This window comes from Lepidochelys kempii, chromosome 22 (genome assembly GCF_965140285.1).
Source record: "Lepidochelys kempii isolate rLepKem1 chromosome 22, rLepKem1.hap1, whole genome shotgun sequence".
NCBI classification, from domain to species: domain Eukaryota; kingdom Metazoa; phylum Chordata; order Testudines; family Cheloniidae; genus Lepidochelys; species Lepidochelys kempii.
Genome location: NC_136401.1, coordinates 22,567,184 through 22,592,030, shown reverse-complemented (window position 1 = coordinate 22,592,030; position 24,847 = coordinate 22,567,184). Strand labels below are relative to the sequence as shown.

Below are 24,847 nucleotides of genomic sequence, written 5' to 3'. Positions count from 1 at the left end.
TGTACACTCTATAAAGCTACCTTTGGCAGCAAAACTGTTCTGTTTCACTGACAAAATAAAACCACCTTGATGAGACGCATAGAGCTTTTTGTGGCAGAGTTAAAGCAACAAAAGGGTCAGTGTAGGTGCTGCTGTTTGTTATGTCGACATAACTGGCCTCCCCCAGTATCTCACAATGCCCACTCTGTTCACTGTTTTGAAGTTGTCTACCCTGCATCTAGCTACGCAGGCACATGCCCCTCCCCTTTCACATCTCTGGGAAGTTCTGACATTTCTCAGCATGGAGTGCTCACAGAGCTGCTGAGGAGGCTATGGGAGAACTGAGAGGGAATCACAGAGCCATTAATGTAGAATGGGGGGGCTGATATGGGTGGAGGGCATCCCCCTCCCTCAGGATTGGTTGCTCAGGCAGCTGTGTCAATTTAAGAGACACCATGCAAACACTCTTCCCCCCTCCTTCCCCCAAAACACACAGTCTCTCTCACATATCTATTCCCCACACACACAATCTCTCACTCACTTCCCCAGTCTGTCTCTCCCACCTCACACACACACGCCCTGTCACACACTCTCCCTTCCCCCTTCTCCCCACCCCACTTTAGTTGAAAAGCAGCTGGCAATCTCATAGGATGCCCATGGCGCGATGGGATTGAGAAATCTACATCATAGGATGCTGTACCCGGCCCATGAGGCATTGCAAACCCTTCCCAAAGTACCCTATGCCCAGTTAGATAACTGTGTCAATGCAAGAGCTGCTAGTGTGGATGTGCTCTGCTAGAGCATAATGTAGACATGCAACAGTGGTTTAATGAAAGTGGCATAACTTTTGTTGACAAAACTCTGTAGTGTAGACAAAGCCTTAAAAGAGACACTTATTCTGGTATAAGAGTGTCTCCATACCAGAGGTGGCAACAACACTGTCAGTTTAAATTCACACCTTAGTTCATACAGAAAACACCTTTCCCATGTAAAGAGTGCCTGAGTTAACAGTAGGATTGGGATTGTGGGGGCACCAAAGCAACACTACGGCAGTCTACAGGCTAGGAGTTTGATTTATATCAGCTGAAGTTTTCCCATATCAGGATGTGAATAGCTGCCAGTAACTTCAGGGAAAATTACTGTACACTGCATCTGAAGACTAGAGCTGCAAGGCAGCAACTATGCTGCTGATAGTAAAGAGCCATCCCTAGCAGTGCAGAGACATCAGCTGGCATAGGCTTACCACACCATGGAACAGGTAAAGGAGAAGAGAAGGCTAGAAGCGACCCACAAAGTATTAAAAAGAAGGATGTACCATTTTTTACGGTGTTCTCTTGCATGATTTATTACCTTGGCAAAAAACAGGAATGTGAAGTCTGCTGGGGGTCTCAGAAATGGGTACTTTGAGCACTCACATCTGAACTGAAGGGACGAAGTTGTGTAGCTTAAAGAGACATCTTTTCTCCGAAGTGCAGTAAAAGAAGCGTCAACAAAATACAAAGTGATTATAATGATTAAAAATCACTTCCCCTCAATCGCTGCAGCTTTCAATGTGGTCTCTGTCACAATTTCACTCATTCTCTAGTCACCACAGAATCTCCCAAGATAGACAAGATCTGAAGCACTAATCTAAAAGAAGAAGCAGAAAACACTGACAAAAACCTTTCAGCAACAAGCAGCAAAAAAAGACAAGCCTGATTCCTTCCCATCTCCCCAAGTCCTTTTTAAAGAGCAGTACCAGGAGCCAAGAAACCTAGGTTCCATTCCAAGGTCTTCCTGTGTCAGTTTCCCCATCTGTAAATTGGGATAATGCTTCCCTGTGGCAGAGGAGCATGGTGAAATGTAATTCATTACTATTAGTGAAGAAGAGCTTTGAGATGGGAACGGGAGGGGCTAGGAGAATGACAACACGTTCTCTGGGCTAGAGCTCTGCACGAGACTAGCATAGAGACCTGCAGTAGGGCTGGGATCTCGCAATAGTGGGAGCAGGTGGGAGTAGGATTAAAAAACAATCCAGCGTACGGTTCCACTCAGGGCAACTTCATCTTTTATCAGAGTTTGTTCTTTAACACACTTTCAAAATTCTAATTTATTCTCCACCTCACCGTTCCAGACTACTCTGCCATATTACCCACTCTTCACATAATACACCAGGGTGAGAGTGAGGGAGAGGGAAGAGACAGTAGCATTCACCCTTGGACTATTTTACTTATCTTTCTTTTAAGGACTCTAGATAACATGTATCAGAGTAACAGCCGTGTTAGTCTGTATTCGCAAAAAGAAAAGGAGTACTTGTGGCACCTTAGAGACTAACCAATTTATTTGAGCATGAGCTTTCGTGAGCTACAGCTCACTTCATCGGATGCATACCGTTTCCACGGTATGCATCCGATGAAGTGAGCTGTAGCTCACGAAAGCTCATGCTCAAATAAATGGGTTAGTCTCTAAGGTGCCACAAGTACTCCTTTTCTTTTTAGATAACATGTAGAGACCTGTAGCAGATTCCAGTAAGGCAAGTACTCCTCATTGGTCATGTGCTGCCTGTGTTACTGGAGACTAGGGAGACACTACGTTTTAAAAATATTCAGCTACAGGTTTTTAGGGGAGCGGGTCTCCATGTCTATAGGGGACCAAGGCTTAGCTGAAAGGGAATGTAACTGTTGCTAGAGCTGTTAGGCACCTGCTAGAGGGTCTCCATATCCACTTAACCCAACATTAAAACACCCGAGTCCTCTTAATTTATTTGAATCATACTTTAAATGTATTCACTTGTGAAAGAAAATAAATTTGTTTTCAGGTTGGAATGCAACAAAATTAGAGACAGCTTTATTTTAGGCAATTGCCAGGGAAGAAATATAGCTGACAGAGTATTTTTGCTTCAGTTTTTTTAAAGTATAAACAATAAGCTATTAACATTTATATTTTTTATGGAATGCATTCATTAAAAAACATTTGCAATTTATGTTATGTTTTGCTTATTTTTGTTTTATTTTTGTTTTTATAAAATTTGTAAGATTAGGTTACATTGATTTTGTTTTTTATTTGCTATAGACACAGTTTGCTTTTTTAAGTTTTGCATTATGAGATTTTAGAGTTAGCTTGACTGTGCTTTGTTTTGATATAACTGAGGGGCTTATAGTTACATTTTTTAATTTTTGTTTTTTTTTTTTTTGTGCAGTCCTCAGCACAACTAACATTTTAAAGTTTTTAATTGCATTATGCTTTGCATTTTTGTTTTTAGTTTAAAAGGGTTAGGACTATTTTTATAAATTTTAGCTGGATATAATGATAATGCATGATTAGTATGAATATGAAAGGCATTTTTGTTATTACTTTTTTTATAACATTTTTATACTAAACAAAAGCAAGATAAGCATTACTGCTTTTATTGTAACAATATGCTGGTGTTGATTTATTGCTTTAGTTATATAGCACATTACATTATAACTAATACATAAAGTAGACACTTTATAGGCTGTGTGAAAAGCATGTTTTTTAATTTGATATATGTTTTGTAGCAAATGGATTCGACCCTGTAAACTAGAAATTTTTTGAACTTTTAGTAGGAGTGAAGGCAAATTTTGGAATTGATTGGGTATTAAACTGGTTTAAATAAAAGAAATTTGAAAACTAAGATTTAATTGAAGGGTTTTATTTTGCTGGCTAATATATAAAGTGATGTTCCATGGTCACGGTGAGGTTAAAATGCATGTTTAGCAAAGTAGTGGCCTTTACATACACACAGATATTATTAACTTGGAATAGTAACTGTTTTGTTAGGGTGGTTTTTTGTTTTATACCTTTTTAACAAACCTTGTTAAACGCTGTGACAACTTTTTTTTGCTTTAATTTTTTTACACATTGAAGCTGCAGGGGTTTTAAAGGCTAAAATGTTTATTGATTTTAATTTAAATATTGGGTGTTATTTTAGGAGCACTAACAATAAAATGGCTAGGCACATTAGGTGGTCTAATTTTTTAGATATTATGGTGAATATTTTAGTTTTATATGCATTTTTTTATGGACCCGGCAGGATTTGGTATGTGGGAGCCCATACCTCTTTAACCGGCCCATAGACTTGGAAGGAGCACCGTGAGTACTTGCACATTTATTTTGAAAATTTTTAAGTGTGTTTTTATGGCCACAAATTAGATGGTACTTTTGAAGCACTAGTAAGGGCAGTGGGCCAAGCCTGATGTTTAAGATTATTTTGAATGGCCATTAGCTGGTTATTTAGCAAATACTGAATTTCCGAACATGCTAGATTTTATTGCAATTTTTAATAGGGGTTATTTGGTGGAGAAAAGGTAGGCGCATCAGGGTTTGGGAAAGGGGGTGGGTGATTCTGAGGAAGTTGGTTTGGGCGTTTATTTTTTTAATGCTTTACCTGGCCACAGTAGTGGCACACAGTATTGGAGGGGGGGCGGGAAATATGGGGGACCTTTTTTGTTGTTGTTGTTGTTGTGTTTTTGCCCACTTTTTATTACCCCACGATCTTTGGATTGGTAAGTTTGTAGCTGCAAAGCTAAAAGTTTTGTTTTTGTGTTTTTTGCTTTAGACAAGCTGTACAGTGGTTGGCAACCGTTATTAATTTAGAAAGAGGTTTTGTTTGCCAGCTAATACAAATAGTTTTAGCTGCTGCTGAACCTTTGGCAAAAGTCCCTGAACAAAAGCAGCTCTAACTGCTTCCTTGGCATTGTTAACGGGCCGGGCTATTCCCAAATGCTGTTTAAACACCTTAGTTAGCCTATTTAAGTAATTAGCAGGGGACTTGCCCTTATTTTGTTTACAGCTGTCAATTTTTGTTTGTTTTTTGGGGACAAATTTCCGGAATGGCAGTTACTAAACTTTTTTTTAGCTTGAGTTAGGTTAGCTTTTTGTTCGGGATTAGCAGGGGGCCACTGGGCTTTAGCAAGTAGTTGTTGTTGCACTTTAGAGGGTATAACTGCTTGCAAAAGTTGGTTGATGTTAGCCCATGATAGATTATAACATTGAATTACTGTTTGGAGGTGGTTGTTTTTTAAAAAATGTTTGGATTTTTTTTGTATATTAGGGAATTTTTTAACCAGATTTTTAGGTGTCCAAAGGACATGCACTGTAACCAAATTGTTTTTATTTTTAGGCAGTTGTTTTAAGGGAGCCTGGAATAGTGCTGACTACTTTAATTAATTTTTGGTACAGTTGGCGATTGAGTTTAGTGAGATACCGGTGGAATCGGGAACAGCCCCCAACCCATCAAGGCTGGGCAGTACAGCAGGAGACCTCCCTTCCCTCCCCCCCCCCCCGAAAGAACGGCTGGCAAAGCCGGTGCTTGTATTAGCACTGAAGATGCTGAATTTTGAACTGATGATGAGGAAATAACTTGTAGGGGAGAAGCAGGAGGCGATGGCTGCCTTTGTAAAACACTACTGCCTGTTTGTAAATTATTAGGCTGCAAAACATGCTGCAGGGGAAGAAGGCGCTACCGGCTGCCAAACAGCACTAAAAAAATTCATAATATTTTTGGCTGGGTTTTTTTTTGCTTTTAGATTTAATTAATTGGGGATACAAGGGAGCTGAGGCAGTTGAAGTTGCTGCTCGGGCTGGGAAACAGCCAGATGCTTTACACCTGGTTTTTAACTTTTGCCTTTGTGTTTTTAATTTTTTTGGGGAGTCTTTTAGACTCTGCACCCGAGATTCATGGAGTCTCTTTGTAGCTTTTTTTTTTTTTTAAACTAATAAACAAACTGTTTTTACTGCGCATGTGGGATTTTTGGTGACACAAGAGCGCCTTTGAGGCGGACAATTTTAATTAAATTGAAGGTACCTTTTAGTGGGAATTGTTTAGATGAATTATTACACGTGTAAAAAATTTCATTTCTGTAAGTACTTATAAGTTTTAGGACTATAATGCACAAACATTGAATAAGCAGGTGTACTTTTTGGTGGAGCAGGGACAGTTTTTTACCTATTTTTTTTAAAAAAAAGTTTGCCCTGCCCGCTGCAATGGCTTAAACTAAAAAAAACCCACCATACTATTTAAAAAATTCTTCCTATAAAAATAAAGATGTTTACAAACCTTTTACATCTTTTTTTGGCAGAGAGTTGGCTAGTTGCCGCTTACTTTTAATCGCTTTTAGTGAGATGTCATACCAGTCAGTGGCTCATAATCGTGGGAGAAAGGGACAAGAAGGATAAAGGCACACAACCCTAGATCCAGGCAGGGTGCTTGACAGGCAATGCCATGCAGAGACAACCCCCTTAGTTAGGATTTTTTACCGATTTACTGAGGTGCGGTCCACCGGGCTTGCATTAGAGACGGCTCTGATCACGAGCTTGTGGGTTTTGCAGGGTGCTTTGGGCGTCTTTTGGTGACCCTTACTTACACTGATACACACACACACCCCCCAAGGCCTATTTATTTAATTTATACTACGATGCGTTAATTTTTTATACTTGAGAGGTTACCACAGTTTGAGGGCGTTACCACAACACCTTTAATATTTTTGGCCGGACTGAACACACCTGTGTTCTTACTTGAGGGGTCACTACAACCCCCCCAACCCAAAATAGGTTTGACTTAAGTTATATATTGGCTTACCCTGGGGCAACAATTTAAAAAAATACTGTATCAGTCACCTTTCTGGGTTTAATATTTCTTGAGTGGAATAACAGGTCCAAGACCTACACAGAGTAATTGCCATGGCCTCTCACAAGTCATCCAGGTCATACCTACATAGTAGAGCTAGCAGACATTGCTGGATGTGATTCTGCACATAACATATGGCAAGAAACAGTCTGGAAAGTGTTTGTTACAGGGAAGTAGTCATCCAATTCCGCTCACCAAAATGCAACCTGGAAAGATTCAATGAGAGCAAAAATCCTTCATGAAGTTTCAGTCATTTTTTACTGTTTTTTTTTTTTTTTAAAGGAAATAAGACAGAACTCTGAGATTCACAGATACTAAGGTCAGAAGGGACCATTATGATCATCTAGTCTGACCTCCTGCACAACGCAGGCCACAGAATTTCACCCACCACTCCTGCGAAAAACCTCTCACCTATGTCTGAGCTATTGAAGTCCTCAAATCGTGGTTTAAAGACTTCAAGGAGCAGAGAATCCTCCAGCAAGTGACCCGTGCCCCATGCTACAGAGGAAGGCGAAAAACCTCCAGGGCCTCTTCCAATCTGCCCTGGAGGAAAATTCCTTCCCGACCCCAAATAAGGCAATCAGCTAAACCCTGAGCATATGGGCAAGATTCACCAGCCAGATTCCCAGGAAAGAATTTTCTGTAGTAACTCAGATCCCACCCCATCTAACATCCCATCACAGGCCATTAGGCCTATTTACCATGAATATTTAAAGATCAATTAATTACCAAAATCATGTTATCCCATCATACCATCTCCTCCATAAACTTACTGAGTTCAATCTTAAAGACAGATAGATCTTTTGCCCCCACTGCTTCCCTTGGAAGGCTATTCCAAAACTTCACTCCTCTGATGGTTAGAAACCTTCATCTAAACTTCCCGATGGCCAGTTTATATCCATTTATTCTTATGTCCACATTGGTACTGAGCTTAAATAATTCCTCTCCGGTATTTATCCCTCTGATAAATTTATCACTCTTGCCCAGGAGCTGTCCCAATCCTGATTATTCCAATGAATTCCATGGAGCTGTGGTCACTTTTTTTTGATATTACTGGCTCCCCCTATCTCCCAGGGTGTGTTGTGAACAAATCAAAGCCGACCATTCCAGCACATGAATAGGCCAAAGCCTCGGCTGATTGCTTTTTATAATACTCTTTATTTGATTAAAGGATTTGTATTCTTTGTGTACACTGGAATGTGTTCTATTCCCTAGGTCATTATTATACAGGGTTACAAAACTTTTTTTTTTTTTAAATATTACCCCCAAAGTAATTTAAGAAAAATGCTCCTTTGATGTTTGAAACTAAACTTGACTCCATTTTAAAATCATACAGACAAGCAACTCTTGAACACAACTGAATTAAGATTCATAGTCTACTTAACTACAGGACAGGATTTGCTTCCCCTCTCTCAGAACACATCACCCTCACATGGAAAGAACTGGAGTTATGTTTCCTCACTGATGCAATTAAGATAACACGGGAGAGACAGCTAACTTCTTTGGCAGACGACCCTACAAGCATTGGTGTGCACTTAGTCTGAAACAGATGTTCTCGTGCTGGAGCACAGTGCACGAGTTTCTAGGACTTCCATGAGCAAGAAACTTCATTTCCTGTCACCCACAAACCAGCGAAATAGTTATGTTTGGATAGAACCATGAGGCCTTGCTACAATGGTGGTTAGCAAGGTTCCTTGTTGAAGTTGTGCGATCAGCCAGGCACAGCTCAGATGCAGTCAGGCTGAGACCACCTCCCAATATCATCAAAAATGGTTCTAAAGAAAGTAGGTGAGAAATGTTTTAAGTGAGGACGGGGTAGACAATGCTATTCCAGCTAGTCAGAGAGGAAACACCTTTTCTATGGTGCAAGGGTGTGGGGCTGTGTGCAGCCCTCGCACCACAGGGCAAACTTAAAGCACTACAGTACATTTGACTTTTACCTAAAATCTCTGTGCTGCAACCAAGGGTTCCCTTCTCCTACTCCATCAGTAAGTGCCAACAGGATAAATCTCCTTGGCTCTTACGTGGGCCCAAGCAGACTTACCCAAGCATGAATATGTCAGAGTAATTCAGACCTGTTTATCGGGTTGAACAAGGCAGGCTCCATACCCTTTTACAAGCTGCGTCTAGGAAGGGCTAAGATGCATACTGGCAGGTATGGGGGCTCAATTTACTGGGGAAGATTCAAATGGATCAAGAAAGGCAACAAAGATTGTTCACTTAAACCAGGCAAAATTATTTCAAGCATCTGGCCTAGGGGCTACACCAAACAGTGACAGGAAATTCCAGCAAAAGTGAGTAGTTCCAGGTGCCCCCCGCTTCTGCAGTTTGAACCAGTCAATTCAGAAGCTGCATGCTCTCTGCCAGCTGGAAGACAACTCTGCTCTAACTCACACCAAAGGCACATGGGCTCACTGTGGGAGCTGGCCCAAGTGCAGGTCCATCACCAAGAAGCAGAGCTGAACAGGCAGCAAGTCAGGAGTACAGGTAAAGGGAAGGAACAGGTTTACTACAACCACCCAAAACCTCAGCTTTAAAACTGAGGCCTAGTCTGATCAGCTTATCCCATTCCCAAGAGAAAGGGATCCAGCAGGCATAATGCCCATGTATAGAATATTTTAATGCATATTTGAATCCATGGAAACAAGTGCTGGAGGCAGGGGATAAGTTAAAATTGCAACAATCATAACAAAAGAAACAGAACTCTTGATATACTAAAAAGGAAGAGAATGAGGTGTAGTTTCATTCTGGCATTGAGCTAAGTAGCCAGCTTTGTGGGAGAGAGGAAGGGGAGGTATCAAAGCCAGGATTTCTCAATGGAGATCCTGCTTTACTGATGGCCAGTACAATCTGCCAAAGAAATTAGCAGCCTTTCCCCCATACGATCATGTCAATTCTCTGCCAAAGAATGCCCGTGACCCAGGAACACTGCAGTTGGGCAGACAGAGCCGTGTGTCCTAGCAGAGAGAGGGCTGCGGCGTTCCAGACATTCAGAATAAACTTCAGCCTTTTTTTCTTTTAATTTAAAAAATTCATTTGTTATTCCCTGCTGCTGGTGTTACAGGATTTCGTATTTGTCCACCAAGAAGGTGGTCTCCGTGGAAAACCTTACAGGGCTGTTCCCATCTACCTGGGTCACTTTGGTAACCTGTGGAGATAACACACACAGTTAGTTCAGCACTTGATATTCTACCTCCAAAACACAATTAAGCAGAGATTTTTCAGTTCACACCAGGACAACAAAGGGGTTGGGGTGGCTGGGCACATCATCTCTGAACCACAATGTCAACTTCAGCTTGAGATCCTAAGTAAGAAGAGTGTGGTTCTCAGCTGTCCTTAGAGGACAAGGATCCGGACAGTTACCTCATTTATGATAACAACTAAGTCTCTGCTCAGAGCACCCTGGACAGAACTGAACTGAATTGTGGCTTCTGGTTAAGGGTCAAGGAGGAGAAAGGTCACACTGCAGCTGCTCATTTTGACCAAGCAGGTAGATAATTAGCCTTCAGTTCCCCATCCTGTGACTGTTTACCCCACCCAAACAAGCCTTGACATTAAGACAAAGGGAATTTTCATTTGTTTCAGGTGATCTATCATCCTTCGCTTTCCACCCCAGAACACTTCTCAAACACTTTGATAAATGGATTGCTTTAGCCACCATCTCATGAGGACAAGCGTGACTAATGCTTAGGAGAGGCACTGAGGAAGAAATCCAGATCCAACTGAAATTGCAGGGCAAGTTTTAGAAAAGCTGAGTGGAATTATCTGAGATGGAATTTGGCCAGGATACCAGCACTAATGCCCTAGCTCATGAAAAATATCTTTAACACGGGTGCCTAGGAACTGTCTCTCTTATGAAGGAGATGGCAGCATAACGTCCCTAACAACGGGCTGTGTGCACTTACAGAGGGCTGGTCTACACTACTGCAGTAAATAGATCTAACTTACACAACTTAGAATGGATATAGAATGGCTTCCGTATGAGGAGAGGTTAATAAGACTGGGACTTTTCAGCTTGGAAAAGAGGCGACTAAGGGGGGATATGATAGAGGTCTATAAAATCATGAGTGGTATAGAGAAAGTAAATAAGTGTTATTTATTCCTTCTCATAATACAAGAACAAGGGGCCACCAAATGAAATTAATAGGTCGCAAGTTTAACAAACACAGGAAGGTGTTTTTTCACGCAACGCACTATCAACCTCTGGAACTCCTTGCCAGAGGGTGTTGTGAAGGCCAAAACTATAACAAGGTTCAAAAGGGAGCTAGACAGATTCATGGAAGATAGCCACTGATGGACCTATTAGCCAGGAATGGTGTCCCTAGCCTTTGTTTGCCAGACTCTAGGATTGGGTGACAGGGCATGGATCACTTGATGATAACTTGTCTGTTCATTCCCTTTGGGGCACCTGCCATTGGCCACTGTCAGAGGACAGGATACTGGGCTTGATGGACCTCTGGTCTGACCCAGTATGGCCGTTCTTATGTTCTTAACTTCAGGTACGTGAATAACGTAACTGAAGCGGACGTAGTTAGATCCACTTACCACTGCACTGTGTCGATGGGAGAGCATCTCCCATCAACTTCCCTTACGTACACTAATCGATGGGAGAGTGCTCCCCCCTCAATTTAGCGTGTCTTCACCAGACCTGCTAAATCAACACTTGCTGCATCGATTGGAGCAGTGCAAACGGGGCAAATATGCCCTGATTCACCACAACCACCTCAGGTAGCACTTAACCATTTCGTGGAAGATTCCCATTTAGTGCTAACCTAGCCCCACCTCCTTAACTTGAGAGATCTGAGAAACCACAGCACAAGCCATCCTCATTACTGCTGCCTATCTTTCAGCAGTGCCAGGTGGGAATAATGTACTGGGCTGAAGGAAGAGTAGCCTCCATTCAACTCGCAAGGGCTGAAAAGCAGTGAGTGGGAACTGCAGCAATATAAAATGAAGAAGCTGCTCTTGGGGAAGATCCAGCAGAAAAAGATTAAGAAGAGAATCTGTCTGAGAAGAGAATGGTGCAACAGGGTGTGTGGCAGAGCAGCCAGCAAAGGGAAGCAAGGGCTGGACGGTATCAGTATCAGGACAGCTCCAGGAGTATCAGTGACACAGGTGAGTGCGTGCTACGAACGCAGAGCCAAACACCTGTCCACAAAACAATTAGTGTGGCACTGCGACTGTTCATTCTGAGGACTGCAGTGCATTGGGCTTCTAGGCAGAGCCTCCCAAGCTCTGCACCAGAAGGACACATAAGAAGTTGAGGGTGGCCATACCTGTATGTTGCAGTAATTCTTTTTGGAGATGAAGGAGACTTGCACTGGGAAGAAGTCATTGGGCTGCCCGGCTATGCTGAACTCCAGGCTGCCACTCTTGTTTTTGGCATCTATCATTGGTAGGCACCATTCAAGGAGATTCCTCCTGCTGTCATGGCGATACTCCCCATCAATCTCTCCAATCACTGGGGCGCCAACACTGGACCTATAGCAGGTCAATAAGGAGCTGCTCATTTGCACACAGGTTAAAGACACACTTGTAACAGCCCCAAAGGGGACAGCTCAACTCCTAAAAGCTCTCCAAGAGCCATGGGAAGGGCCCCACCAAATTCACCGCCATGAAAAATGCATCACGGACCATGAAATGTGATAATTGTCTTGTGTGCGCTTTTACCCTATACTATAGCGATTTCAAGGGGGAGACCAGTGTTTCTCAAATTGGGGGTCCTGACCAAAAGGGGAGTCCACAAGGTTGTCTTAGGGGGTCACAGTATTGCCACCCTTACTTCAGAGCTGACTTCAGAGCTGGGTGGCTACAGAGAGGCAGCTGTTGGCCAGGTGCCCAGCTCTGAAGGCAGTGCCTCTTCCAGCAGCACAGAAGTAAAGGTGGCAACACCACACCACGCCAGCCTTACTTCTGTGCTGCTGCCTTCAGAGCCAGGTGGCCGGAGAGCGGCAGCTGCTGACTGAGGGCCCAGCTCTGCAGGCAGCAGCGCAGAAGTAAGTGTGGCAATACCAGACCGTGCCACTCTTAATTCTGTGCTGCTGCTGGCGGTGGCTCTGCCTTCAGAGCTGGGCTCCCGGCCGGCAGCCGCCGCTCTGCAGCTGCCCAGCTCTGAAGGCAGCGCTGCCGCCAGCAGCAGCACAGAAATAAGGGCGGCTGTACTGCAGCCCCGCTATAACCACCTTGCAACACCTGGAACTCCTTTTTAGGTCAGGATCCCTACAATTACAACACTGACATTTCAGATTTAAATAGCTGACATCATGACATTTACAATTTTAAAAATCCTATGACTGTGAAATTGACCAAAATGAACCGTGAATTTGGTAGGGCCCCAACCATGGGTGAGGGAGGGAGAACAGTCAGTCCGCAAAGGGTAAGAGAGGCAGTCACAGCTCCTCAGATGGGGGAACAAGACAGCACAGGATTTACAGCAGACACATGCATTTCATATGAATGCCATCCCCTCCTATGCTACCCCCATGATTGCTGGAAAGGGAAAGAACCTACAGGATATTTACAGGTACTTGCTGACTCCAGCCCCATCCCCAAATCCTACTTACGGCAATGGGATTGTGATGACCACATCATTCAGTTCTAGGCTCTCCTCTTGCAGCTCATATTCAATGTTAACGTCACAACCATTCCCACTTTCTGACGGCCAGCAGTTAACTAAGGGTACAAAAGCGCACACTGGATCATGTGACATTGTTCTATAGGAACAGGCCTCTAGAGAAAGACACACTTAGAAAAATGCAGGACAGCACTGAATGAAGGAGGAATAGTCATCAATACCAATCACACTCAAGAGCTGCCAGCCCACTTGACTGAGTTGCAGAGCAAGAAACTCAGTATCATCTAGCATTACTGAAAATGGCTGTTGACTGGCTAAAGTGATTGTTACAGAGGGAAGAGGCACTAAAATCATGTCTTCCCTTGGATAATATCAAAGAGTAAAACATTCTGCTGAAGGCAGAGCCTGCTGTAGCAGATGAGTTATCATTTCCTATCCAAGGCCAATCACAGCTTCTTCAGCCCAGGCTCCAGTATCCTACCTTAAGAATGCCACATGCATGCTTTCACTCACTTGTCAGTGGAATGAAAGACTCTTCTGTGGTCTGCAACCTCCATTTCAGCACCCCCACATCACTGTTAATGGGGAATGATTTCTCTGGGTTCTTCAAGCCAATCAGAGATTCAGCAGTAAAAAGTTTCTTGTCCACATTTGGGTGAGTCTGAAATGAAGGAGATGGGAACACACAGACTGGGTAAACTGTTCATTGTTTTAGTTTTAACTCAATGGAGAGCACAAATTTGTCCAGGTAATATTGTTTCTTGTGAGGTGCTCCTGACCACACATGAATTCCTTTGCCAGGGAAAAATGCCGACTTCGAAGTATTACAGGATCTCGGTTGCTCGGCAATCCAGAGTTCACTCCAAGAAACAGAGGGCCAGTTTACCAAAAAGTTTCATTTAGCCTATTTCTCCAATGCTTTCCTTTTAAAGGGGATTCTAGCAGATAAACTGGGGCTGACATTTAGGTTTTTATAAAATAAGTTTTAATGAAGCTTGAGATCATCAGGAATATTTCCACTTAAAAATAAATTCAAACTGAAACTTATTTTTTAAACAAAAGAACAGCCCCCTGCCTTCTGCAACTCGGTGGAACAGACTAGACACTAGTGAAACTCTTTTCCTTGACCAAATTCAGATAAATGCAAAAGTTAAACCATCTAAATAGGGAAAATTAACACTTGGATTATAAAAAACAAGTTTATTATACTATAGCAATAGATGTGTGCAGCTATTTCAGCAAAGCCACTTTTTGGTGATTAGCATCTAAGTTATATTGGGAGGAGAGAAGCTGTCACTGCCACCTGACTCTTCCTGGAGCAGCAGGTGCTGGAGTGTTGAGGAAGAATTCTCAGCCCCCTGGGAAAGTCCATCACTGAACACAAGACCCTCTGACCAATTAAGCAGAAGCACTACCGAGTTTGTAGAAGTTCTAATGATGGCCATGACACAGGGCATATGAAGTGGGGAAAGCTTCAGGGCTCTGCAAGCACATGGAACCACGTGGAGAGAGGAAAGGTTGAACATGTGACAGTCTCCTGAGTTTACAATACTGACTGTAGCCCAAAAGCTGTGGTTCTAGAGACCGTCTCTGATATTAAGAGCAATGACAACAGCAAAAGTAACTGGGAGAATAAGCAGTCTTCTGATTGATTAAATCATTTTTCATTGGCTGAGAGTAACTTGATACAAACATTCTCTTCCTTACAAAGGAAGCTCTCATGATATAACTAGTGTCAAGCAACACACGGGGACTGTTGCAAAGTCCAAGTGAAATCAAGTGTGCGTCAATATACATCACAGGATAGATAAGGCTGTGGGAGCATGATAAGTGTAAGGAACTGTAGTTTTCAAGTTAACTTGAGTCTTTTGAGCATGAGATTTAGCTGTTTATTTGTGCTGCACTTATATTTACTGTAACTGTGTGCTATTTTCCACTGTATCTATTGGGAGAACTTGGATAAAAATATACAATACAGTGCTGCTACCATCCACGACAGAAGCATGTATGGAAGCCAGGACCATCAGCCAGCCTTACCTGTAGCTGTACCCCCTTCTTGTCTTCATTTTCTACATGGAGGCGAATCCGGGCAAACTTTTCATCTAAGATCCTCAGCATGATCATGCCATGCAGCTCCATGTTCTGTAACCCGCCATCACGGCCACAAGTCAAGGAAATCTTCTCCTCTATTTTCATATGCACGCTGCACAGAAAAGAAAGCCCAATACACACCAAATGCCCTGGTTTGGCAGGCAAGATGGTTATTTCCTCCCTTTAAGATCTGACAGGGACAAACTAAGTTTTTAAAAGGGTGTCCAAGAAGATGATGTCATAAAAAGAATGACCCAGAGCAGAGTGGTGCAGAACAGAATTATGGAAACATGCTCTTCTGCTCTAAACAGATTCACACAGAAGACACTAGAATCAACTGAGTGTGGTATAAGTCTCGAACAGATGAGAGCCTAAATACAGAACCCTGGCTCTTCTTCTGCAGAAAGCTCAGGCAGTTTTCAAAAGAAAAAGCTAGACACTGGGAGGAATTCTACATTTTACCTTAAAAACAAAGGGACACCTTTGGTGCTTCAAAAGACACTAAGCGAGTTTATGTACTGCACTGCCAAGCTATTCTATTCAGAACAGAACAGAAAACATGTAGGCAATATGAAACTTGTCTAGAAAGGAGGGCAGCCCTGGTCATGTTTCACTTAATCTCATAAAACCGGTATGTCATCTCTAATGGGAGCAGATGGCTCTGTGCTCCAACATGGAAACTAGAAATGTGCATACATGTACTCTAACTGGCAATTAGTCAGGAACTCTTCAAGACTCCACCAACACTCAGAGCAGGGAAAGCAGATTTCTGATCCAGCCACCTCGATACTTGGTATCTGCTGACAAACTGAGAAGTCCCAGACAAAAGCAACAAAAATAGTTAAGGAGTCAGAGGAATGGAAGTATGAAGAACTATTACAAACTCTGTATAGTTTAGCTAACAGCAGATGGGGGAGGTGGGAAGACAGCTGTCTCAAAGTATCTGAAGGATACAGACACCAGGAAATGAGAGTATTGGGAGAAAGGGAAAAATTAGGCTGGATATTTGAAACGAAAATTCAAAAGGGTAACATTTCCAAATCACCTAACTGACTTAAGAGCATGAGTCCCAATAGCTTTCAATGAGATTTATGCTCCTAACCACCTAAGTCACTTTTGAAAATGGGACTTTGCCTAAATGAATTCAGAGCCTCTTGAAAATTTTACACAAGAGCTAAAGGTCAGCATGTAAGAACCGAATGGTGGGAAGAAATCTATTTTATAAAATAAAGTGAAGAGCTTTGACAGATCTAGAAGCCATCACTGGAGCCTGCAGTCACACTGAAAAGAGCATCCTCTTACAGCCCAGGACAATACCTACCTCTCCATGTTAATAGGTGGAGCGAGAACCTTGGCTGCCTCTGAGGAACGCTTGCCTACAGAAGAGGTCATGATATTTTCTCCTTCTGATTTCAGCTTGTCCACAAAGTTGTCCACCTCTTTCCCTTTAGCTCCAAGCTTCAAAGCCTTACTGGGACCTGATGGTCTAAACAACAAAAATAAGATGTAAGCATCTATCCAACAATTATGGTAGCAGATACAAACTTTCCACAATTTTTTCACATCATTACAATTGGACCATTCCATCATCGCAGCTTTTACTTTTTGAACCCTTTTCAAGACACGTTAAGAATAGAAAGGATAGTCTTGTGGGTAAGGTACTGAACTGGGACTTAGGAAATCTGGATTCTGTTCCCAGCACTGCCAATTGCTCTGTGACCTTAGGCAAGTCATTTAATCCATACCTCAGTTCCTCATCTGTAAAATGGGGATAGATCTGTGAGGTAGGACAGTATAATTTTATCTGTCAGGTTAGATTCGTTAATGTTATGAGGCACTTGGAAACGGTCGTGGTGAGTGCCACAAAAACTCCTATACATAAAAAGGGCAGTCTAGAGAGCATGTGATGGCTGCGACAGGCATGGGCAGCAATTTAGGCTGTTAGAAGAACAAGTACAGATCCACCCAAGGTCAGAAGAGAGGTTTCTGCTTTATGAAAATTCTCAATACTGCTTTAAAACAACCCAGTGGGAATATCCAGCATCTTTATTCCACTCAGCAGCCGCATGCATAGAAGCACCATGATTACTAGAAAGCTGCAAACATGCAGAATCATGAGGTAAAGTCAAAGCTCAAAACATCCAAAATACATGTTAGCTGGTAGAAAAACTCAAACTTAGCTAGAAGAAACTGACATATGCACAAAGTAGTAGAGAGCACTAGCGCACACCCACTGTCCATGGGTACCTCCCTCACTTACATATTGTGCATTTTTTAACATCCCTCTAGATCATTTAATTTCAGTTTTGTCTAGCAAAGCAGTTAATCAGCAGGACAACCTAAAACTGGACTCTCATTTTCACAGTCCACAATATCTTTTCTCTTGTTGATTGATGCACTCTCTCTTAGAGCCCTGCACCGGACCATTTTAATCCGGCTCCCACTATTACAGCAACAGATCCTGCGGGACCCCAATCCTGATGTAGGAATCTACACTAGTCCCAGGTAGGACTCTAGTCTACCTGAACCAGTTTCATACCTGGCTGGTGCTGGTGCTACTTTGGGCTTCTCTGTTTCAATAATGGTCTCTGTGATCATGGCTGCAGTCGTGCCCCCAGACACAGCCGAGCTGCCAAATCCACCGAAGCCTGGAGCTTTTTTGCCCTGTCTCTCTGCATCCCTTCGGGCCTGCTGCAACTCCTTGGCTTTACGGCGCATTTCAGCCTTTGCCTCACGCTCTTGAGTCTAGAGGAAAAAGATCAGAGACTGACTAGACCTTTAAGACTTTGCTCTATTCCATGCATTAATCAATAAAAGAAAGAGGAGATGAAGGCAGGACAAATTTATTTTAACATTTTGTAAACAATTTGATCTGAAGAATTAAGGGTTATGATCAAACCTGGAACAAACAGCAACTTCACAGTACAAAAAGCAGTAATTCCTGGACACATGACAGACTATTTCATTTCAAACAACTAAGACATGGAATGGCTCTGCCCCACCTCTCTGACTGCTCGGAACACCTTCTCTTCATGTGAGTCCATCTCTGTGAAGGTCCGAATTTGTGCCAGGTTTACGTTCTCACGGTAGCCCAGGGCAACAATTTCATCAAAGGCAAAAATCAGGTCAAAGCAGTGCTCAGAGATCTCGTTCTCCTCCAGAGCTCGGCAATATTCAGGAATCTGGTTAGGGAGAATAATTAAAGAAGAGTCTCCACAGAGGAAGAGAAGATGACTACCTCAGCAAACCCTCCTACCACATGTACAGGGTGAATTCATCCCTGTGCAGAGATTTAGCAGAAGGCCTATGCACTACTTACATTCTATTTTTATGGTGTGAGACTTAAGAGGTGCTGCGGCTTCGTGTAGGATCTGCACTGGGGTTAATTTCAACCAAAGGCATCACTTCTGTAACCCTCCCCGCCTCACCTGGCCCCAAAATGCCACCCCAACACTGTCTATTTAAAGCCATTAACCAGTCATTGCTTTTTTACACTGCTTAATAGGCAGATTGAATGTCACTATTAAAGCATGCACTTTTAAGACTAACTTTAAATATAATATTCTATTTGAGCTACATTTTAACAGAAGCCTGAACAGGCAGCAGATACTAAGCTGTGATTTCCAAGAGTTCCCCTGGCTGTATCTGGCTGACAAACAAAGCTTTATACAGACAATACTATGCAGATAGATTTTTGCAGTAGGAGTACTACTATAGCAATTGCATACAGTAAATTAAATCCACTCTACTTATTTATTTTGTACAACTGGTACAAAAGTTTTGTTTACAGCACTACATACTTGTTAACAAATACTTAATTTACTGAAGGATTGGGCTGTTTTGGTTTAAATCTCATTGTTTAACTCAAAGCCAGAGACTTCCTCCACATGTGTCTCAGTCAAGGAATAGTGCAGAAGCTTATGGGATCACACTCAATGATTACTTCCGGGTCACTAATGGACCATAGGAGATCAGATTCTATTATGAGGCAGTAGATACAGTAGTAATAGCTCTCCAATACAGCACTCTGTAACATCATTGCTTCAATACAAAATTCAGATGATCTTGTCCTAAGTAAGCTTGGAATAAAGTCCTTACCACTCTAGAGAAGAGCCGGAGTGTTTCTAGATCTTCCAGGATATTGCTGTTTTTGGTGGTGATCAATACCATATACAGCTTCTCCATTGGCTGATATACATATCGCACACTCTCTGTCTCCACAAACGTGTGTTGTTTCCCAGTGTTCATAAGTTTGGGGAAGGCTGCCAGCAGCCCCTCAATGCGGGTTCGAGTCATCTCCACGAACTGCCGAGAAACTATGGCCTTCCCTGCCTTTGTGCAGACGGCTGCCGCCAAGAGCACCTATGGGGAATACAAGCAGTGGTTAGTTTAATTCATCAAGCAAACAGATTTTCTGAGACTAGACAGTCTCACAAAACCTTTGAGATAACGTTAATTGTCTATGTAGGTGAAACTCTGGTCAGAGACCATATATTCACGCTCATCTGTATAGTGCCTAGCATACTTAGTGATAAACAAAAAACATTTTCATGAACATGTATATTTTTCATCCATGCTTCCTCTTAGCATGGCGAACAGAATTTTTCAAGGGGGAGACCCACTTCTGTTTTTGGTGCTCCTCCCATTCCCACGTTCAGAGCTGACATAGCTAAGCTAATTCACAGACTAGTTTTAACACAGAGGTAGGGTACAGTAAAATCGCAAAAGTGTTCTGAACACTTAATAATGCACAAGCACACAAAAAAGGATCTCAAATGCTACTTGCTAGAGTAGCAAAGTAAGTTATACATTCCATTAACATTGTCTTCAGTGAGGCTACTAATAGTTCAATCACACCAAAAGATCACTTGCCAATGGGAAGGGCAAGTGTCAGAACACAGCTACGAAAACATTAACCGCCTGCAACGCCTTCAAAGTGCTTTGGCCATTATTAAAATGATGCTACCTTTTCCATAGATAAGCTTGTTTAAAAGGGACATTTATGAAGTTTAGGCCCAAAATGTAGCCTTTGAGGAAAAATATAATATTTTTACCACATCTACTATCAACAGAAAGGATTTAATGAGATTTCTTTTAAAGGTTCTTTTCACCAAACTTGATTTTCTTAAATGATATTCCCAGGTGGTACTGGAAACCCACACTGGAACATCCTGTAGTTGTAGTAGAACAAACACAGAGCTCTGAATGTTATCATGAAACTGACAAGCCAAGTTTTATTGGCCAAACTGAGTAACGCGCAAAAAGTAATCCAAACGCAAAGATACTGAAAAGTAAGGTAGAATTGTTTTAAATTCTATTTTAATATAAACATTAAGAACAAATGAGGGAATGCTTTTAAATTTAATTTTTCTTTTCACATTATCCCTTTAAAAAGTCAATTGATAACACATTTATGCTAATAAAATATTAAACATATTAATTACTGTTCACTGAGCATCTCTTGGGCTTTTCATAGATGTTATCACATTAATGAAATTCAAAAGTAGTGAGACGGATGCCAATTTATCTCTTATAGTTCTATCAGTCTCCTGCAGCTTCCTATCAAATAATTTCTCTCTAATGGAAAAAGATTACCATAACTTCTCAATTGAATTGTTTAGCCATACAAGGCAGATTCTGTTGAAGTCTCACAAAGATGTTGCTTCTTTATTTTGAGCTCTTTGTTAGTTAAGCAAATAGTGCAATTATCAAATATAGACAAATTTAAGACCCTTTGCCAAAATATGCTCATAACCACACATTGCACAAGCTACTCATAGCTGGACATAATGCTTGGATGCCTTGATGAAACTGATTAAATCCCATCCAGACAGCAATGTCCTTACATTAAGCCAACAACTCAGAGAGTAATGCAAGTCCATGGTATGGACAGGTTAGAAGTGAGCCTCAGGCTCCCACCATTGCCTAGTAGGGACTCAGAGCATGGTGCTGGACAGTCCAAATGCACCAAGCATACTTACTGCATCACTCACAATTAATGCCCCCCTTTAAAGGGGCACTTCTGTATGAGGGACTGGCAGCCTTTTTGGAGATGGGATCTCACATCAGATGAAGCAAAGGATTGTGAATGGAAAGCAAGGACAGGACTGAAAAGTTTACAGCCTTCAACTTTCCTAGGATGGCTGAGTCTGACCTACTATCACTTGAATGAGACAGTAAACACACACACACAAAAGAACATGAGGCTACACTAAAGACGACAGCCTTAATATTCTTAAAAGGCCTTTAAACTGTACAGGCAGTTTACCTAGGGGAGTAATCACAGGTTATTGTATGCTTATAAGGTACCACAGATCCTGTAATTGACACTATGCCTCTGATTCAAGAGCTACCACTTTGGAAGCAAAGACTGATTATGTGTCATTGCTTCATCCCAATCACTGACAACCCAAACAGAACAGCTTATAGGACTGTAAAAAGGGCATGTGTGTCAGGTTTGAGCATATTCCACTGTTCAGTCACACCATGTGGTTTTGGACATTGACCTGTTAGTGTTTATTCGATGTACATAGTACTTCAATAACCATGTCAAGAGAGGAGATTCAGAAAAGTTAACAGCATCCTCAGTCTCTACTCTGCAAGGATCCAGAGTATGAAAATACTGTTTTACCATATTAAATGTCCCAGTGATCTGAGTAATCTAAGACTACTAGATCAAATATTTCAAGAAATTCCTATGCTGAACTATTACATATGGCAAATCTTGTTTGTAACTTAAAGACAGAATACGTTAGCAAATACCAGTTTCAGTTGTTTGGATTTCTTTAATTAGACATAACTAATACTACAAACGTGCCACTTGAATATTCAACTAGTTTTTAAAAGGATGGCTTTATTTATTAATCGACAATTTTGTTACTGGGAGGACAGTATCTTCTGGGCGGAGAGAGCACATTACACACACACCACATATAAAAAAAAAGATAAATTTTCAACCTGCCATAACAATTCTTTTCAGACTACTAATTTGTGAAAGCAAGGGATAAGTCTTTTTAAAGGTACTTAAAATCCGTATTCTGCTATGCAAACAATTAACTCCTTTGGACAGAGGACAAAAGTTAAATTGGGTATTCTTGGTTTGGAACTTGTTTTAGAAGTACATTGTTCTTAGCTTCCCTAAATTAAGTAAAGCATTTTCCCAGCAATAAAAGGTTATAGCAAAGCAATTCCTTGTAGAAGGAGCCGTGAAATGTGAATAGTGAAAAATTATATCAAACTAATACTCAATCACTACCCGATATTTGAGTAGAAAGGATTTGAAATGATCTATGAACCTGAAACAGGGATTAAGTTATACAGCACTTGATTTTGATGCATTACACATTTTGCTTACTAAGAAAAGGTTCAAATTACTTCAATTTTTTTTCCCATTAGTACAAATATTTTTTCCCATTAAATTCAAAGATCACAAAAATAGCTTGAGGGAAGAACAATTATTCAAAGGAGCAATCCCAAAAGTTAATGTCCTTTTAAATTAAGCTGTCCTTTTGTGTATATTATCTCATGCTGCACTTTGCTTGCTAGATTGTCATGACTTGTTAAATGAACTAGAGGAAAATTTGACAGGTTGTAATTAAAAATCTTTTCTCTGATCAAATCCAAGTTGTTTCACCACCTTCAACAGGGTACGAAGCTGTTTTAAATCCATTTACTAATTTATTGAGCAATGTAAGCAAATTACACACTGTCTTTGGTCACAAAAACCACACGCTTGAAACTGTGTACAAGCCATGCTACTACAAAGGAAGGAGAGTGAAATATGATTTACTGCAATTAGGAGCCAAGCTAGCCTCTTTACAATACAAATAGCTACTATACCTGAGTTCATAAAAAGAGAAAATAAAATAATTGCGTACCAGTTTCAAATCCCCTGCATGAAGCAAGTTCAAATACAGATCACATAGCTCTTCTAATATGTTTGTACAAACTCTGGATTAATATTAAACTATGGGACTAGTAATTCTGCATGCCCAACTTGCCATGCCTTAAAGGAACCTGATTTTCAGAAAGTGCAAAATAACCATTCTCTGAAAATAAGGTACCTTCAGTTGAGCACTCAAAGTCCATGTTTAGTTTTGAAAACGTTGGCCATGGACTATATAAAGAAACCAACATAAGTGCATTTTCTATAAGGACAGGGATCTGAGGTCACAACAGGATTGTAAGGACAACTGAATTCTTTCCCCAGACCTGTCATTGATTCATGTGATTTTGTGCAAACCACTTAACTGCTCTGTACCTCAAGTTTTACCAACCTAAAATTGAGATAATATCTACATCACAGGGTTGCTATTGCCTGTAAAGTACTGTAAAAAACCATGTATGATAATACTGTAATTCAAACAGCCAATTTTAATCAACTGTATATATAGTCATGATATTATATATGCATATATACACACGGTCCATTTGTCTCATGTATGGCAGGAAAAAATACTAATATTTTGCATTTCTATAGCACTTTTCATCTGTGAAATCTAACTGCTCTACTCAATATTCAATACTCTCACATCAATATAATTATATTGGTATACGTGGGGAAACAAATATACAGAGACAAAATAGCATGCCCAACGTTCACTCTGAGGGACAGCAATAGGAAGAAGACTACAAGAGTCCTGACTACAAACCCTGTGCTCCAACCAGAAGTTTTCAAACTCCGGGCCGCAGAGCACTTGCTGGTCACCGGTCCTCCTTGTTTTCAGCTGTCAAATTAGATTGAGATCCAAACCATACTAGTCTCTTTTTCCTTGTAAGCAGCTGCTGTCGTTGCTGCAGAGACCTTATGTGATCAAGAATGGGAGTGGAGGTCTGCACAATGCGGAACGGGAGGCAAAGTGCCCCCAAGACACCCCCTCTGTTACACGGGGGCTGGCTCCAGGAAGCTCTGGGAACCCTGCCGGAGAAGGCTGCTTTGCGAGGGGGCATAGGCGTACCTCAGAGGATCAGTCCCAGGTGCAGGCATGGCGGCCTGTCCCGGGTCCGTGCACGGAAGACGTAGGGGATCTCCGGCTGTGGCGGGGAAAGGCACGCACCGCTGCTGGGGTGCAGGGGGGCAGCCAGAGAGGCAGGTCCCACGCGAGGGTCTGAGAACTACGGCTGCAGCGACAACGAGACACAAGCCGGTGGGGAGCCCCGGGGCCTGAGACTCCTTGGCTGAGGGGACCAGTCTGTTTCCACGGAGCGGCCTCTGCGACAAGGCGCTAGGAAGGGGCACGAAGAGGCCTGGTACCCCCTTATTTCAGGGCTGGGCCCAGCTCCTCGCCCCCACCCCGTGCCCCACGGCCCAGCCTTCCGCGACCGGCTCAGGCCGGCCCAGCCACTCCGAGTACCCGCTACCCAGGAGGCCAGGCTGGGGATGCGGCCTGGTCCTTACCATGGCGGCGGAGCGTGTGTGCGGCCCGGCGCGCTCAGTCTCTCGCGGCCTCAGCAGCGGCCGCCGCGTCTCCCTCCAGCGGCCCCACAAGATGGCGGCGCCGAGCCACGTCCCCAGCCGGAAGCGCCGCCACGCAAGGGGCGGGAGCGTCCTGCTCTTCCCCCGCCCCGGTAGGGGG

At 42.3% G+C, this 24,847-nt stretch overlaps 1 protein-coding gene across 2 annotated transcripts; it reads right to left on the bottom strand.

The window, feature by feature from the left end:
- Positions 1 to 6,589: 6,589 nt before the first annotated feature.
- ARCN1 (archain 1 coat protein complex I subunit delta) lies at positions 6,590 to 24,803 on the bottom strand. 2 transcript variants are annotated; one of them, XM_073320952.2, is made up of 10 exons: positions 24,670 to 24,803; positions 19,371 to 19,634; positions 18,275 to 18,454; positions 17,812 to 18,017; positions 16,594 to 16,758; positions 15,219 to 15,384; positions 13,695 to 13,842; positions 13,171 to 13,279; positions 11,884 to 12,088; positions 6,590 to 9,755 (listed from the first exon to the last, which is right to left on the bottom strand). In XM_073320952.2, exons 1-10 carry the CDS (start codon positions 24,670 to 24,672, stop codon positions 9,666 to 9,668), a joined length of 1,536 nt encoding a protein of 511 aa, XP_073177053.1. In that variant the 5' UTR covers positions 24,673 to 24,803; the 3' UTR covers positions 6,590 to 9,665. The 2 variants fall into 2 exon arrangements, with proteins under 2 accessions (XP_073177053.1, XP_073177054.1); XM_073320953.2 differs by lacking the exon at positions 24,670 to 24,803 and adding an exon at positions 24,230 to 24,614 and having other exon boundaries at positions 6,607 to 9,755.
- Between the last annotated feature and the right edge of the window lie 44 nt (positions 24,804 to 24,847).

Excerpts from the sequence above, each read along its gene's own strand:
- ARCN1 (XM_073320952.2), bottom strand. Across the intron at positions 18,018-18,274 it reads TGTTCCGAGCAGTCAGAGAG|ACTCAAGAGCGTGAGGCAAA; the intron begins GTGGGGCAGAGC and ends TTTTTCCTCTAG. Across the intron at positions 13,280-13,694 it reads GTCTTTCATTCCACTGACAA|TTAACTGCTGGCCGTCAGAA; the intron begins GTGAGTGAAAGC and ends TTGTACCCTTAG.